Source organism: Sesamum indicum, linkage group LG1 (assembly GCF_000512975.1).
Source record: "Sesamum indicum cultivar Zhongzhi No. 13 linkage group LG1, S_indicum_v1.0, whole genome shotgun sequence".
Classification (NCBI taxonomy): domain Eukaryota; kingdom Viridiplantae; phylum Streptophyta; class Magnoliopsida; order Lamiales; family Pedaliaceae; genus Sesamum; species Sesamum indicum.
In genome coordinates this window covers 8124084-8142016 of record NC_026145.1, presented here as the reverse complement: position 1 = coordinate 8142016, position 17933 = coordinate 8124084, and the positions used below count along the sequence as shown (strand labels likewise).

Genomic DNA, 17933 nt, shown 5'->3' with positions numbered 1-17933 from the left:
AAAACTGCACTATGTGCCTATCATGGTGGCCTGGTTCAGGATAAAAGGGTTCATGGTGGTGCAACTATGGGAACTGTTGTCCAGGACTTGAAAGTCAAACAATCTGCTGAGTTGAAACAGATCTCCACTATTGAAGATATGAGTGTTGACCTCACGATGATAGAGAACAATGCTCTTAGTTCTACCAGTAGTTGGAATTATTTCAGTCTGCAGCATGCTAATTCGCCTGTTGGAAGCAACCCAGCGTTGAGTCCTTTCCCTGAAGGAAGGGTGCATGGAGGAAATCTCATGGCAATGCTTGGAGGCAGTTCTGAACTCAACTTTTAGTATCAGCAGAGAAATGATTGACCCATCTTAACTGAGAAATCTTTCATGATACATCAATCCCGGATGTGAGGTTGATCTTCTTGATTCCTATTTTCTCTTTGCAGCATATTATTAGGGCTGTGTTCTCAATAGAAGAACTTCTCTCTAATTCGTTTGACGCGGTTGGAACTTTGGCACAAGTGTGGTAAATAACCAATCTTATAGGAACTGTTTGAGTGTGGTTTTTTTGTGTGAATAGTTTTATTTCTTTGGCTACGGTAGGGCCAAAAAGATACTGTATTGTGAAAAATAGCCTTTGAGTGTATCATACTATTGAAGCTTCTTTATTTGTTTTTGGTAATTGTTTATTCTTAATATTTTGAATCTTTCTATTCTGATTTGACACCATTTTTTGTGCCTCAAAGTATTATGATTTTATTATGCAAAAAATATAAGAAAGATGTTTGAGATCAGCTTTACATTTTACTACCTTTTGCACCTCTAGAACCAATATTATTGTATTATACATTATAGACAGAAAAATTGTGTTCCAATTGGGAGAGCAACATGTGCAGATTTTGCCATCTCTTCTTGAAATGTGATTGTAAGGTAAGGTTGTATGGTGCCTGAACACCAAGACAGAATAGCACACATTTAGCTTTGTATTTCTGGTAACTTAGTTAACAATAGGTGAAAAGTCAGCCAACATAGATTTCCAAGTCCAATACATCTTCATTGCCATGAGTTCACAATGTTTGAGACATTACAAATAAAAAAATAAAGTCCATCACGCAGCGTTTGTAGTCCAACGGTTAGGATAATTGCCTTCCAAGCAATAGACCCGGGTTCGACTCCCGGCAAACGCATCTTCTTTTTCCCATTTTCCTAATTTTGTTTGTCAGTGCAATTTTTGTTTTATTATAGGAAATTAGAGTGAAGGCTGAAGCCTATGCATTCAGACCACTATGCTCATCACATAAGTGTGCTAAAAATGAGGATTGTTGTGAGGTAATGGGGACAGAGGACGGATCTTGTGAATGTAGTAAGAAGGTTAATGGCGTCCAAAGAGTTATGGAAGAGGGCTGAGGAGTTCAGCCTTGCGTGCTTTTTGTTTTTGTTCTTGCTTTTCAATTTTCCTTATTTTTCATGGGATTTTTTGTTTTTGTATTACGGCTTCTGTGAGAAATAAAAAATATATTTATATTAGTATCTTTTTTTTAATAACTTTTTTCTAACAAAACTCGTGATAGAATGAAAATGTGTCTGAATTGGTATTTTTAATGACAACTTTTCATATGAAATGACGGAATAGAATAAAAAATGTATATGGATTAAATGCTTTGTATGAAAAGAAATCGCAAATCCAAGGAATGAATAATAATGAAGAACTTCCATGCATTAACAAGAAACCAATTTATCAGAAATTACAAGTTTAGATGTACATTCTAGCATAGACAATACGCATTCGTTAGGTAAGAACAAGACACTCAGATCTGCTCTATTCATAAAACAGAATATTTCGTCCCATAAGAAGCTTTATGGAAGCTTGTAAGTTTAGTTACATGTATTGGCTGAATAACTATCTGAATTCAGCTGCTGTAATGTAATAATCTCATCTTATAGCTACCAAGTAAGGATCCAACAAAAAGATCATGGAAGAATAGGCAGCTCAACTTTGGTGAACGACAAAAAACTGACCCGCCCATGCTCGACAATACAGAACTTTAAAGGACTTCCACCACAGCGTGTCTCAAGGTCCTCGATCTCTTGTCTGGATGGTGGGTGGCCACTACATAAGATGCCATTGCATCATGTGAGTATGTCTATCATATAAGTTTGCCTCAGGTCTTATCAAAAGCACATCAAAATGAATGGGTTGCAAAAGGCAAATGTAGCAGTTCATAAAGCTGAAGTCACCAGTAAGAATGCCAACTATATAGAAAATTGCTTGTTTGTATTTTGAGATTCTCAACGTGAGAAGCGAAGACACTATGAGGAATGTCGGCAAGGTAAGGAATGTTCTCATATGCAAAATCAAAGATTCTAAGTGAAAGAGCGACATAAAGTTGGTCTGAATATGAAATAAGTAACTGTAGTTTTGGACACACATACCTGGTGAGGCAGAGCACAAAAGATGGAGTGCCCGGACAAGACTTTCTAAACTTGCTATTAGGAGGATAAACATCAAAGACTGGTCTGGTTTCACCAAAATGCAAGTTACCAAACATCTCTGTGATGAAACTGTTGTCTATTGACCCCCCACCCCTACTACTTTCATATTCCGACATACCTTCCTGAGCGTTCATTTTCATCTTAACACTCTTAATAGACCAAGGAACGCCACAGCGACCAACTATGTAACCAAGAAACTTCAGGTGCCGATAGACCTCAAAAGACTCCCAAGAGCATCCATGCCTATTCTTGTCTTCTGCTAACTTTCCATATATATCACTCAACAGAATGGGAGTATCATCGCTATTCAATATATTCAGTGCACCAATTTCACCCAAATACCTACAACACAAAGCTTAAATATCATTCCCTAAATATAGTTAGTGTGCATGATGACAATCCCCATCTCTAAATAGCAGAAAGTGTTGGTATCAATAACTCAATTGGAATCAACTGCTTTTCTGCATGCAAAACATACACGACTTTGCCACTAAACAATTGCAACTATTGGAATTAAAAGATTGAAAGTTCACAAAATCACAATAGTAGATAAAAGAGTACAATGGGTCAAATCATCTAAACCAACGATTGATACAGTTTTGACCCTCCCCCATCTCCAACCCCACATGTGAACAAGCTTAGACGCTTGTGCCTGTTTATGAGAATCAGCACTTATTACAAAATCAGAGGAGCTACAAAAATTCAAAACTTATGCACGATTTACGCTGTGTCTGTATATATGCACACAGTCGGTATTTCAATCACAGTTGAATCAAAATGCAGTCCATTTTGACAGTCATTACATGGTCAGGGAGCGTCAGTTTCTGATATGGGTTGTTAGTAAATAAACATATCTAAATTCAGCATCGTTACCAACAGTCGTCTAAATACTCGTTGCTTTTGCAACTTTTCAAATTATGGGAGCTTCACCATATGTTACTTGCTTCTTTAGGATGATGATAACTATAAATTACCCCAACAACAATATAATTTATAAGAACATAAAAATAGGATCGCAAAAGAAAAAATATGAGAGAGTTGGATCACATACAAAGTTTCTTCAATTGAGCAGTACGTCTTTCCATCACGAACTATCCCAGTTGTGGTCCACATTTTACCCTTTTTCTCCAACACCTCAGCCATTCCCAACTCCTCGATCCACCGTGCCTTTGATGCCTCTTTCCTTAGTAAATATCAATGTTTACAATCAGTCCAAGAATCACTACCAGAATTTTTTTTTCCAACCAAATAATAAATCTGCTTTTTCGAGAATACCTAAACTGCAATTTGGGTATAATATCACCAGATGCATAGAAAAGTTCATCATCAACTGAGTCCTCAACACAACACTCAGACTCACTGTCACAATCATATGTCTCTTCACCAAAACTCAAGCTCTCCATGGCATCAGCATCACCTTCCATTGTTTCAGATTACATGGAATTCCAAAACCCTGCAAATCAAATCAACAAACCTAGATCAACTGGACGTAAACAAAACATCATTAAGAAAAAACACAGATAAAAAAACTTGGCATTTGTTCAAGTTCTCGAGTTCGAAGAAACTGACCGATCGTAGAGACGGTGGACGGCGGCGATGTACAAGGGATGGTGGAGGTTTCCCGCGAGGAATTTAATTTGATAAAAAATTAAAGAAAACGCCGCCGAAAACTACACTTAACAAAACGATTCTGCCAATAAAAGCTTTAAAAAGAGAAAATGAAGAGAGAAGAAGCGTACATTGTAATAAAAAGTAAAATGAAAAACAAGCAGCGTTTGTAGTCCAACGGTTAGGATAATTGCCTTCCAAGTAATAGACCCGGGTTCGACTCCCGGCAAACGCACTTCCTTCCAATATTCTTTTATTTGTTTCTAAGTTTGTGTGTCAGTGCAATTTTTATTTTATTTCAGCAATTTTTATAATATTATGGGTTAAATACATTTTATCCCTCAATTAGGATATGTCTTAATTCATATTACGAAAACTAGTAAATAAATCAAAATCGATGCATATGCATAATTTAAATTAATAAGTGCGGCACATTTTATATATGTATATTTTTGTTGTATAATATTTTGAATAATTTTTTTAATTATATTATTTATTTTTTATATAATTAAAATTACTTAATATATATATATATATATATGTAAATGAATGTGAAGAAAAAAAAAACTACCAAAAGATAGACATAAAAAATCATGATGAGTGGGCAGTTAAAAATAATTATTTAATTTTAAAAAAATATTGATATACCAATAAATTAAAAATACCATTACAATGCATGATTTTTTTTTAATTATATATAGTATCGATATAACTAACCAAAACTTGACAAAGTAAAATAGTTTCAAAAAATTATTGATTGAAAATTAAATTTTAAAGAACAAAATTATTGACTGAAAATTAAATTTTAAATTATTGAGGGTATTTTAATTTACGTATATTTTTTTTATTCAATTATAGTTACTATAGTCCCTTCCACTTAATTAAATAAGTGTTTCCTAACTAAATATTTGGATAAAATTATATTTTTAGCATTATATTCATATATATATTTATATGTATAACTTACATAAAAGTATTTTGAGCATATTATATTGCTTACTTATTGGATAATTTCATTTACACCTTCTTATTTATATATGATCTATTTACACAAATTATTAATATTTTTTGCGTGATTATAAAAATCACCTCTAGCAGCAGAAAAATAGGGATGGTTCGTGTAATGATGTTGATGTTTTTGAGGATGTATGCGTAAATTTTTCAAAAAATATGGGTGATTTGTATAAATAATATCAACGTTTAATTCTGATGTGTATATATTGAAATTTTGAGAAATCCAAAAAAGTTGAAGCTTTTCCTTTTAGTAACTTAATTTTAGATTCAAGAATCAAAATTAACTTTTCATGTGCAATATGTGCTTTATTTTTTTTCCAATAAACCATAGTTTACTTGGTTTACTGTGATAATAGTTATTGTTTATTTATATATATATATATTTGATATTAGTAATTGACGTATATTAATTATTGATAATTGAATTCATAATATAATTATAATTAATTTACTAAAAAATACTATAACATGTGATATTTGTTATACTAATACTAGAAAAAAATATAATTTACTGTATCTAAAAAAAAAAAAAAACTGTGCACAAATACAAACCAAAACTTCGCAACGGCTATTAACCGTTGTTTCTATAAGTATGGCAAAACATTAGCCATGCCTAAAACCATGACAAATGTTTTGGCTATGACAAAAAATCATGGCGAATATTGATTAATTGTAGTAAGAATTTTAAGTTTTTGCTTTTGTTTTATTTAACCGTGGTTAATAGTATTTATTTACCATAATTTTTAAGCCGTGGTCTATTACAGTACAGCGAAAATTTAATTTTTTTTCCCCCAATTTAACAAGAAATTTAAAGTTGAATTTATGGTGCAAAATACTAAAAAAAGTAATGCTGGACTGTCAAATTATTGACCCAATGAAGAAAGTCTTATTATATTGATAAATTTAGGAATAAATGAAATATATCATGTTATTGTAAAATTTAATTTAATTATAAAATATTGGGAATTAGGTACCATGTGATGTTAAATGCAAATTGTGTTGACTAATTTTTTTTTTAATTTCATGATGATTCTCATTTCTCAATGCCACTAGTTGTTAATTAATCTTAATTGTAGTAGTTAGTATGCCATATCAACATACTCAATATTCAGTGCCAATATTAAAATTATTATTAAGGGATAATTATACTCTCCGATCCTGAGATTTTGTATAATCATATGTTGGCTTTCTGTAGTTTGGAAAATTACATCTAGCATCCCTGAAATTCGCTTTCGTCTAACAAATAAGACCTTCGTTATGCAAAATTCACCAGATATGCTTATATTAACAAACAAAAATTGAAAAAATATATATATTTACCCTTGATTGACTTATTACTGATTTATTGCAGGTCCCGTAAATCTTTTTATAACCAAATTACCTTCACATGTCTTCACGCATTATGCTTGTGAGGAAGTATATTTTCACTGTTGTAAGGATAGTTTAGTTGGAAAAGGAATTGTTTGATGTGCTATAAGTCAGTAATAAGTCAATTGAAGGTAGCTACCAATTTTCATTTAGTTTTTTTTATTAATATCAATAAATTCAGTGAATTTTAACTAGCGGATGGACTTATTTGTTAGACGAAAGCAAACTCCAAAAGAGCTAAATGTAATTTGTCAAACCACTTATTAGAAATTACTGAATCTGATTCGAAATTATTTATATTTAAAGAACTTAATCAAACCCAGAGTCTGAATACTATAGAATTTACCCTCACTTAACACAAATAATATTAGTAAGAATTTTTATATCATAATTTTGAATTTTTTCTCACTAATATTTTTATTTTACTTCATTCTATGTATCACAAATGTTGATCTTCTTGCACAATCCCTTGAAGTTTACAATAAAAATGTAGGGCAAATTTCGCGATTTATAAAATTATAAATATTTTCTATTATTTGAAAAATTGTAAACACTCCTTATTCAAATGTTCGTTTAATGAATTTATTTCATTAAAATTTTCATTCAATTTTTATGCTTATCAAAATACATACCCTTAGAATAATGAATTATAGTATATCTTTTGAAATTTATTAAATAATTTTATGAATTAATTTCGTTCTATAAATTATTTACTTATCCACTATTTAGGGATTACATATTATTTTTATTTATAGAAATATTTATAACTTTTTAAATAATAAAAAAATATTTTTAATTATATTAAATTTTATGAGAGATAATTATAATTTTTGCTAAAAAGTATATGATGAGAATCTAATTAACAGGAATATATGAATCAGTACAACACTAGTAACTACTAAACAGTGTCTTAAGCCTAAATAATTATATATATATGTATATATGTTGTCCTTCACAAGTCTTCATCACACAGAATAAAAACCCCAAAGCCCAAGGTCAATACAGTCATTTCATCTCAATGCATTCAGACAATATGTCTGTGTTGTGCGTATAATAAAATCTGCATCGTCGTCTTCAACAATTTGACTTAGCAGTCGTAACATAAAAATCCACCCAAAGAATGGGTAACTGCAGCAGCGGCTATATCTCCCATCCCCCCCCCACCGCCACCACTTCGCCGCCCTCTCAGCCCAACGCCGGAGCGGACCCCACCATCACTGTCCTCCCAGCTGATGCGCCGCCTCCTCCCCGCCGCCCCCTCCTCACAGGTACCGGCCGCGTCCTCGGCCGCCCCATGTCCGATGTCCACTCCGCCTACATTTTTGGGCGAGAACTCGGTCGGGGTCAGTTTGGGGTTACCCATCTCGTGACCCACCGCGCCACGCGCCAGACCTTCGCGTGCAAGTCAATCGCCACCCGCAAGCTGGTCACGCCCGACGACGTCGCCGACGTCCGCCGCGAGGTGCAGATTATGCACCACCTCACGGGCCACCGCAACATCGTGGAGCTCAAGGAAGTGTTTGAAGATCGGCATAATGTGCATTTGGTGATGGAACTGTGTGCCGGCGGCGAGCTCTTTGATCGGATTATTGCAAAGGGGCACTACTCGGAGCGCGCGGCGGCGGGGTTGTGCCGGCAGATTGTGACGGTGGTGCATGCGTGTCACTCGATGGGGGTTATGCATAGGGATTTGAAGCCCGAGAATTTCTTGTTTTTGAGTACTGATGAGGATTCACCACTCAAGGCCACTGATTTCGGATTGTCTGTGTTTTTCAAACCGGGTAATCTTTGTGGGTTCGGATCAGTTCATCTAACGGAAATCCTTATGTTTCTTGTCGGATTAGCGTGAAAGTCATTTAATGGAATTAAATGAAATATATGATGTTAGGAGTTTGGACATTCAGAATACTAGAATTATGTCTGTTTTATATTATTTTTTATCATTCTTGTCTGTCTGATTTCATAATCCCAATGATTCTTGTTCTTGTTTGAAATGCAATAATTTAAGCATTCTTGTTTGCTCATCCTTGTGAAATTAGTCAAGTATTTTCCTACTGCCTTGTCTACAATTGTTATTGCATAATGTGAAAGCTCTACACATTTGACATGGTTTGTGGGGGTATGCTTTTGTAAGGAGGAGATCTCTATGCCTTGCTCTGTTTTTTGTTAGACATTCTGGGCGAAACATAGCAAAATCTCACAACTGAAATATGTTTGTCTACACTCACAGATAACATATGATTTCAGGAGAAGTATTCAGAGATCTTGTTGGTAGCGCATACTACGTGGCTCCTGAAGTATTGCGTCGGAATTATGGTGCCGAAGCTGATATTTGGAGTGCTGGAGTAATACTGTATATCTTACTCAGCGGTGTCCCGCCCTTCTGGGGAGGTAAGTCTTCATCTAGTCATAAAGAGGAAACCAACCGTCCCAAAGGAGAAAAAGAGGGTTAGAACTTTGTGCACTGGGTGTATGATTGATTGTCACTAATCCTTTATTTCTAAAGAATAAGTATGTGTCAATCATCTAACCAGCCCCGTTTACTATATTTACTTAGGCCGTTTGGGTTGAGTTATTAAACCCAAACAGTAATTAGTACCAAACTCTCGCGTTAAAAACGGGCCTCCATAACGCAACACCTTATATGGGTGCACTAGGCTGCTTATACAACCTAATAATAGAAAATAAGAGGGGCCCTAGTGTATATAGCATCTACAAGACCGGAGACATAGTAGTCAAAGGAGGTTATTGAGTGAGCATACTACTTAGCTTGGGTTCAATTTGATTTTGCCACTTTCATAAAACAATTAGGATCAGTAAACTAAGAGGGTATTTGGCTAAATATTTTTAAAAGAATCCTATGAACTCTTAGATCTTATACGATGTTTTTAAAGTTAAATAAAGATGTTAGATCTTATTTTAAGAATAACTTTTGAGTTTTTTGGATGAAACAAGATCCTAAAGCTTGTAAGAAGCTAGCAATGAGAATTTGGAATTGATATGACTAAAATTGAAGGAGTTTATTGAGATTTTAAAAAATAATAAGTTAGAAACTACTAAACTTTTATCTAGAAGAGCTTTTGAGCTCCTAATGTCTTATTTTTTAATCCTTTTTGAAAAAGATTAACAAACACTCAATAACATATTATAAGCTTTCAAACATGTTATAAAACTTGTAACCTCCCAAACACCCTCTGACACTTCTATATCAGCAACTAGATGGCAATGTTAGAGAGCAATTGGGAAATTTCTTACCGGACCAGGTTTCACCGAACCAAGCTAATCACAGAGCAAGTATGGTATACTTGCCATGTGATTAATCACTCTCCCTGAAGTATACACCAGTTGCACTACAAATGTATTGCACTTGTCATATAATTGGTTTACGTCTGCCAAATCCGGTCTGAGTTAGAATTTTCCAAGCAGTTGATTGATGAAATGGCGCAAAAAGACATCCAACAAGTTTAGTGATCCAAAATCAAATAATGATGCGCTTACACTCTTTTATTTTCTCTTAATTCCAGAAAATGAGCAAGGCATATTTGATGCCGTTTTGCGGGGGCACCTCGATTTCGTCTCTGATCCTTGGCCATCGATATCGAGCAGCGCCAAAGATCTTGTAAAGAAGATGCTTCAATCCGACCCTAAGGATCGGCTCACTGCAGTTGAAGTCTTAAGTAAGTTTTGCCTCTTCAGCAATAATATAATATAAGAAAACATGAAATGATGAACATCCGTTTTTTTTTTCCTTTCATTCACACCTTTGGTACTTGTATTGTATAATGATGTCCAAATTTTTTAATATGCAGACCATCCATGGATGAGAGAAGATGGGGATGCATCCGATAAGCCTCTTGACATTGCTGTCTTAACAAGAATGAAGCAGTTCCGTGCAATGAACAAGCTCAAGAAAGTAGCTCTTAAGGTCAGAATTACCCTTCTTATCCTGCAGTGTGATTTTCTGGCTTCCTTCCATTACACTGTTTTGAAGAGAAGGGCAAAGAAAGGAATTTTAAACCTTTGTGGGGTTGTACAGGTGATTGCAGAAAATCTGTCTGAAGAAGAAATCATAGGCTTGAAGGAGATGTTCAAGTCCATGGATACAGACAACAGCGGTACCATTACATTTGAAGAATTAAAAGCTGGTCTACCGAAGCTTGGTACCAGGCTGTCTGAATCAGAAGTGAGACAGTTAATGGAAGCGGTACGATCTCTCATTTTCGGGATAATTGCGACGTTGGTCTTTAGACAAAGCCACTTATGCAGTTTTGGTTCACAAACAATTTGAGGTTGTAGTTTTGGTCCTCAAACTATTGTTTTTTTTGGCGTTTTTAGTCTTTTCATTAATAAAACCGTTAAATTTGATGGAAGTTTCATTTCAAGGGGAAAAAACAACCATTTTCCTTCCATTTTGTGGTATTTTTCAAGTTTTAGCGCAATGCACCAATTTTCTCTATCTTTCTTCAAGAGGGAAAAACCAAAAAAATGAATTTAAGCAACAAATTTTCTATATCATCTTAACTTTAACTTTTCTTTATATATTTTGTCTTTCTTTATAAATTTATCTAATCTATGGATAAAATAAATATGATAAAACCAATATTTTGATTACACATATGTTGCAGGTGTTGCATTATATCCAAAATAGGTTATTGACAATTTTTACTTAAGCTTATAGAGAAAATTTGTTGTTAAATTCATTTGTTTGGTTTTCGCTCTTGAAGCTTGAAGAAAAAAATGGGAGAAATGGGTGCATTGGACCAAAACTTGAAACATACCCTAAATTGGGATGAAAACGGCTATTTTTTCCCCTTGAAATGAAACTTCAGTTAACTTTAATGGTTTTAATAACGGAATGACTTAAACGCCATAAAAACAACAGTTTGAGGACCAAAACTGCATAAATGGTTTTGTTTGAGCACCAAAATTGTATCTATCCCTCATTTTCTTTTGGTCACATTCCTCGGTTTTGGTTTAGGTTATTACTGTTTAGTCTACTGTGGTATGAAGGTGAGTTGAAGTCATGCCTGAACCTTAACATCGTATTATATGCCTTTAGTAGCTGTTCTTGTGTCAAAGTGAAACATGTTGTCTTGCCTGCCATTTTGTTGTATACAACCTTTATGTACGTTTTAATCTGAATGACACGGTTGGAAGAATCTCGGCAATCCCGTCTGATTTGAAGATCATGCATCATATTCACACTTGATGTTCTTTAAGGTTGTGTTTGAACTGGAGGATTTTGGTTCTGATGAATGTAGTTCGAGTTTTACTTGTGGAGTTATGGAACTAGCATTCGATGTTTCATCTTGGTAATAACGAGAAATAACAAAACATAATATTGAAATTAATCTTGACAAATTTTATATGGTTGTATCCTGGAAGTCAGCGTCTTGATGAGAATCAACGTTAAAAGTCTGCCTCCAATGGGATGGAATAGAGAACACAAACACTCCCTTCGTTTAGAATTCTCTGTTGGTGTAGCTTCAATTATGTAACATGTTTCTTTTGGCCGAATTTTGACTGTGTTACTTATTCCAGGCTGACGTGGATGGAAACGGAACAATTGATTACATTGAATTTATTACAGCCACAATGCACATGAACCGTGTCGAAAGAGAAGACCATCTGTACAAAGCTTTTGAATATTTTGACAAGGACAAGAGCGGGTACAACTCGGTTCTTTCTCTTACATTTTCCTCCGCATGGACATCTTCTGCTTCTTTCTAATGTTGCCTCTACTGTAGGTACATCACAATGGAAGAACTAGAGCATGCCTTGAAGGAATACAACATGGGCGATGCTAAAACGATAAAGGAAATCCTCGCAGAAGTAGACACCGACCATGTAAGAACACCTTCTCCCGTTAGACCTTTCTCTGTAACTAATCCAACTCTTTCTGTCAGACCTTTTCACATGTTTCTTCTGCCATAATGTGTTGCTTATAGTGTCTTAATGTGTTGTATGGCAGGATGGTAAGATAAACTACGACGAGTTTGTGGCAATGATGAGGAAAGGCAACCCAGATATCGGCACCAATAGACGGCGAAAATAGAACGGAAATAATACCATCGTGGCAGCGTTCCTCGGACAGATGGCTGCGCATGTTTCCTTGTGTCTATCTATGGCTGCAGTTTTGGACAGAGATGGATTATGTTCCTGGTTCAGCTACCTCATACATCGTACAGTTTTTCGCCTTCTTGTCGATATCTTGTCAACTCAATTGATTATGGTTGAGGTTGAATGCCATGCAGGCTATGTTTTTCATGCTTATTACCACATTAACTGCTCTAAATTACACATACGGATTGTTCAACTATTTTCTTCAATGAGAAGTTCTGCGCTGCTTTTTGTGAATACACCCAAAAAAAAGAAAAAAGATAAAGAGTTTTGATTTTCTATGTATTTCATGACTATCCAGATTTCTAACATTCATTTTAGAGTTGTAATAATGAGGACAAAGAAGACAAACAATTCAAAAAACTCCGACAATCATGTACGTATATTTTGGTTACATTACAAAATTATGTACTAGGAATAACTACACTTCCCTTCTCTATTTGTGTAATTACATATAGATCTTCAGTTATTTGGAGAATTACATTCAGTGTTATTGAGATTTTGCTTTTTTCTAATAAATAAGTCCCTTCATTAATAAAAATTTATTGAATTAATTAATATTAATAAAAAAATTGAATAAAAATGTATATTTTCCACGTATTACTAATTTATTACAAATCAAACAATTTTTGTGGGGTTAAACTACATTTACAACAGTGATCATATACTTTCTCACATGCAGTAACATGTGAAGACATATAGGGTAATTTAGTCATAAAAAAAATTTATTTAACATGTAATAAATCAGTATTAAGTCAATTGAAAATAATTATAAATCTTTTCCTTGTCAATGCCAAATTATTTTATCAGAGGGATTTTTGTTACCTTTCATATTGTAGGGAGTAATATATTTAAACCTTAATTGTATGTAATAAAAAGTTGGGTAAAATGTATAAATCCTTTTCTTTTTCTCATATTTGAACGTACTGCATGTAGAATAGATATGTTGATGTTTCGGCTTGACAAATTCCTTCAGTGTTTTTATGCCAAGAGAAATATGTTTTCAAGGTGGAAACTGTTTTTTTTTTTTGATATTTTTCGTAAAAACTTCATAGGATTTTTAGCAATATTTAGAGCAAACTGTAAACTTTTATTTTTTTTAAAATTAATCAATTAATGAGTAAAATTGAATTTAATTTATTCAATTTTTATGCCGAGTGTTCATAAATTGTATTAATTGAAGTGATGATAGGATCTGCTTATTGGATAATTATAATTCTTCATATATTTCAATTTTTTGTTCAGAATTTGATATAGAAATATACTTTAAATTATTTATATAATTAAAAGAAAATTTAAGCAGCCAAGCCCATCATATAATGATACCTGTTATTCTTTGTGATCAAAGGAAAAAATTCATGCTTTTTCATAGGTCAGCCGGTAGCTTCCTCTTTGACTAAGGTGTCCCCATTCAAGCAGCCAAAATTACTGGTTTAAACCACCTCTCAACATATTTTACAAGATTGACCAAAATAAATATTTTAATCACATGAAATTAAGTTTTGATATACATATTTGTGTTGTAATTTTTATATTAAACTCCTTATATTAAGTTCAAATTCAAATTTGTATTTGAATTGTTATGAGAATAGAGTGAATATGAGGATGCCCCACATGGGCACCACCCGCCAACCCCGCCTCGGCTCAGGGCGTTTGGGTGAATGTCTCGGGATATTCTTCTTGCAGCAAGAACATTTGAATTTATTTTAACAGTTGAAAGATCTGTTTTAAATCAAACAATTTTTTTATAATCAAATTTGATTTTCTTTAAAGCTTCAGATTTGAGGTTTAATGCTTGAAATTGAAATCTTATTTTCAGCTGCTGTTTTAATTGGTCAATGGCAGTTTTTGGTTGCTTCATTTTGAAATTAAAATACCATTGTTGATGCATTAAGTGGAGAGGTTGGCCATGTCTATAAGAGGCTAGTCATTCCTCATTGTTTGACACACCAACACCTCTCAACTCTTCCTCTAGCTCTCTCTCTCTGCACTACTGATATGAGACGTATATTTTATTTAAGGCAAGCAGTGAATTTTGCTATTTGGTTAAATTTATGATTTTTATTGGATTGGGAATTTCAACGAGATAATTTTCGTTGTAAGTTTACTATTTAATTTTCCTGTCGTAAATAGCATTTCTAACTTGATATATTATTTGTTACAACGTTGCTGTTATTACTTTTATTTTTTAATCCAATTGTTATATTTCAAAATGTTGTTGCATTACACAAATCTAAAACATTTTCGATAATCTTGAAGAAAATATCCAGGTTTTGATAAATTGAATTTTTGATGGAACGTCTTAAACAATTTTGTAAACACTATTATGAGAACTCATTTTTTTTTAAAAAAAAATTATTTGAGCACTATTTTCAGTTTCCAAAATATTAACAATGACCGAGCATATTTCTGTTGTAATTCCGATTACACCAAAAGTCGACTTAACTGGTTTGCCAGATAAGTTTTTAGGCCAGTTTTTCAAACGATGGTAACAACGAATAAAAATTTGGTTAACGATGAAAGGACTTTTAACAGTGATTCAGGTGACCAAACCTGAACCTACGGATATCAATCCCAGAATTGCTGAGATAACGCAATGGATAGAGATGGATCAAATAAGTTGAGGAGCAATTTTATTAGCTCTGTCAAATATGCTCTTTGACTTCTATTATTCTGATTCTTATACTGCTAAGTTTTTGTGGAATGAGTTGGACCGAAATAATATTGAAGAGCAAGGGCTCGAAAAGTATTCTATTTCCAAATTCATGTGGTATCAAATGGTTGAAGATAGATCTGTAGCTGAACAGACTCATGAGACCTTGAGCATGTTTTGGCTGATGTTGATATGAAACTTTCTAAGTTTTAGGTCATGTCCATAGTGGACAAATTTCTCAAATCATAGGAAAGTTTTGGCATGACACTCAAACATCAGAAAGGGAGACTGTCTCTGGATGATCTTATGATAGCTATCAGCATTGAAGAAGAGTATAGAAATCAGACTCATAAGATGTCGGTTGAGCATCAACCCAAGGCCAATTCAATAGTGAAAAAGCAGAAAGTGAATAAAGTTAGATCGAACTCAAAAACCATCAATAAAGGCAAGATCATAAAAAATAAAAAATCAAAAGCAAATAAACCATGCTGGAACTGCGGCCAGGTTGGACACTAGGCCAAACTTTGTCCTAATAAAAAGGCCAAGACTGGGCAGACAGCTGTCAACATGGTTGTGGGAGGTTCTAGCGGTGTTAGCACCTCAGGAGCAACTGAAGGGTATGTATCTGTACAATTCGAGCTCTTGACAATTTATGAACCTTGTGGTTGGTTGATTGACACTAGACGAATGTGCACGTTTTTGCTAATATATCTCGTTTTGCGTTTTATCAGGCCATTAGTAGAAGGACAGTAAGCATGGGGAACTCCAGTACTGCTGAAGTACTTGGAATAGGAAGCGTAGACTTGAAGTTCCTTCGGGCCGCATCCTATCATTGAAAAGAATTCATCATGTTCCCACTGTTAGAAGGAACATTATTAGTGGTTCTATAATATTTAGTGAGGAATATGATCTAGCTTTTACATTCAATAAAGTTGTAATTCAGCAATTTGGTATTTTTGTTGGTAAATATTATTTAGACGATGACTTGTTCAAAGTTCGAGTTGAGAATAATAATAAAACTAATGTTTCTCATTCTATTGTATTGAATGTTGAATCATCTACTCAGTGGCGTAGTAGGTTAGGTCATTTTAAATTTCAATTCAATCAAACGAATGATAAATTTAAATTTAATTCCTGTCAAAATATTGAACGAAGTCATAAATGCCAAGTTTGTGTAGAAGCTAAACAAATTAGGAAAGCCCATTAGTCAGTTAAAGCGATTCAGAAATACTTGATTTAGTTCATACAGATATTTGTGAGTTCAATGGGGTTCTGACCAGGGACCACAAACGTTATTTTATCACTTTTATATATAATTGCAGTAAATACAGTTATATTTTTCTCATGAAAAATAAGGATGAAGCCTAAGAAAAAATTATTTTGTTTAAAACTGAAGTAGAAACCCAAACTGGTAAGAAGCTTAAACGGTTAAGGTCTGATAGAGGAGAAGAGTATGAGTCGAGTAAGTTCAATGAATATTTTCAAACTTTTGACATTATTCATGGAGTTGTTAAACGAAAGAATAGAACTTTCAAAAATATGACTAACAGTCTCCTACTAACCTCCAGATTATCGAAATGTGGGAGAGGCTTTGAATACGACTTGTTATATTCTAAATAGAATCCCTCTGAAACACAATACAAGTACTCCTTTCGTGTTGTGGAAAGATAGAAAATGAAGCCTCAAATACTTTCAAGTGTGGGGATGCCTAGCAAAAATACTGGTCCCAGAACACAAAAGAAAAAAGTTGGGGCTTAAGACTGTTGATGTTGTGTTCTTGGGTTATGTGGAAATAAGTTATGCATTGAGAATTTTTCAGAAATTATAGGCATTAAGGTCAATACAATAGTCGTGATGCTATCTTCCTATATTATGTATTTTCTATGAAAATAGGAATACCTTCAAGTGTTTCACTTGATGATTCACTTGCCTCCACATCTATTATTGAACATGTGAAAAAGTTGTCAAATGTAGGTGTTAACCCTAGTAGCACTAGTCCGAATCTTGAGGAGTCAGATGAAACTAGACGGAGTAAGAGAACTATGGTTGTCAAGGATTTTGAAAGTGACTTTGTCACTTACAATATCGAGGATGATCTAGTAACTTTCAAAGATGCTATGATTTCTTTAGAAGCTAAGCAGTGGAAAGAAGCTGTCAAAAGTGATATGGATTCCATTGTTTCTAACGGAACATGGGAACTGGTCAATCTCCCTCCGGGGTGTACTACTATTGGGTATAAGTTGATTTTCGAGAAAAATCTGAAACCTTATGGGACCATAAATAAATTTAAAGTCGGATTGGTAGCTAAGGGTTTTAAACAAAAGGAGGGAATAAAATATTTCGATACCTATTCTCCTGTAGCTCGGTTGATAACAATCCGAGGGTTTATAGCACTTGCTTCAGTATATAGTTTCCTGATCCACCAGATGGATGTGAAAACAATCTTCTTGTATGGTGAACTCGAGGAGAAAATATACATGGATCAACCTGAGAGATTTGTAGCTCATGGTCATGAGCGAGAAGTTTGTAAACTTGTCAAGTCGCTCTGTGGACTAAAACAAGCACCCGAACACTGGCATAGGAAGTTTGATAAAACTATTCTTAGGTTCGACTTCACATAAATGAGAATGATAAGTGTATTTACTGTAAAGTTAAAGGAGATAAAATAATTATTTTATGCCTGTAGATAGTG

At 34.0% G+C, this 17933-nt stretch overlaps 3 protein-coding genes and 2 non-coding genes across 5 annotated transcripts in view; 4 read left to right on the top strand and 1 right to left on the bottom strand.

Annotated features, from left to right (window-relative positions):
• The window catches only part of LOC105158420, a 4061-nt gene extending 3378 nt beyond the window's left edge, over positions 1–683 (top strand). The window contains 1 exon segment of the mRNA XM_011075179.2: positions 1–683. This exon segment is cut by the window's left edge and continues 13 nt beyond it. Coding sequence (XP_011073481.2) covers positions 1–327 — 327 coding nt within the window. The 3' untranslated portion in view covers positions 328–683.
• Positions 1101–1172, top strand: TRNAG-UCC. Its single transcript has one exon. It is a non-coding gene; the product is annotated as a tRNA-Gly (tRNA).
• On the bottom strand, positions 1781–4159 carry LOC105158405. The gene is made up of 5 exons (XM_011075159.2): positions 4048–4159; positions 3754–3931; positions 3530–3661; positions 2419–2820; positions 1781–2095 (listed from the first exon to the last, which is right to left on the bottom strand). The coding sequence occupies exons 2-5, from the start codon at positions 3900–3902 to the stop codon at positions 1957–1959; spliced, it is 822 nt and encodes a 273-aa protein (XP_011073461.1). The 5' UTR covers positions 3903–3931; positions 4048–4159; the 3' UTR covers positions 1781–1956.
• On the top strand, positions 4250–4321 carry TRNAG-UCC. Its single transcript has one exon. It is a non-coding gene; the product is annotated as a tRNA-Gly (tRNA).
• LOC105158395 (calcium-dependent protein kinase 1) lies at positions 7507–12867 on the top strand. The gene is made up of 8 exons (XM_011075149.2): positions 7507–8249; positions 8716–8859; positions 9993–10145; positions 10278–10393; positions 10505–10672; positions 12010–12137; positions 12216–12315; positions 12440–12867. The coding sequence occupies exons 1-8, from the start codon at positions 7589–7591 to the stop codon at positions 12521–12523; spliced, it is 1554 nt and encodes a 517-aa protein (XP_011073451.1). The 5' UTR covers positions 7507–7588; the 3' UTR covers positions 12524–12867.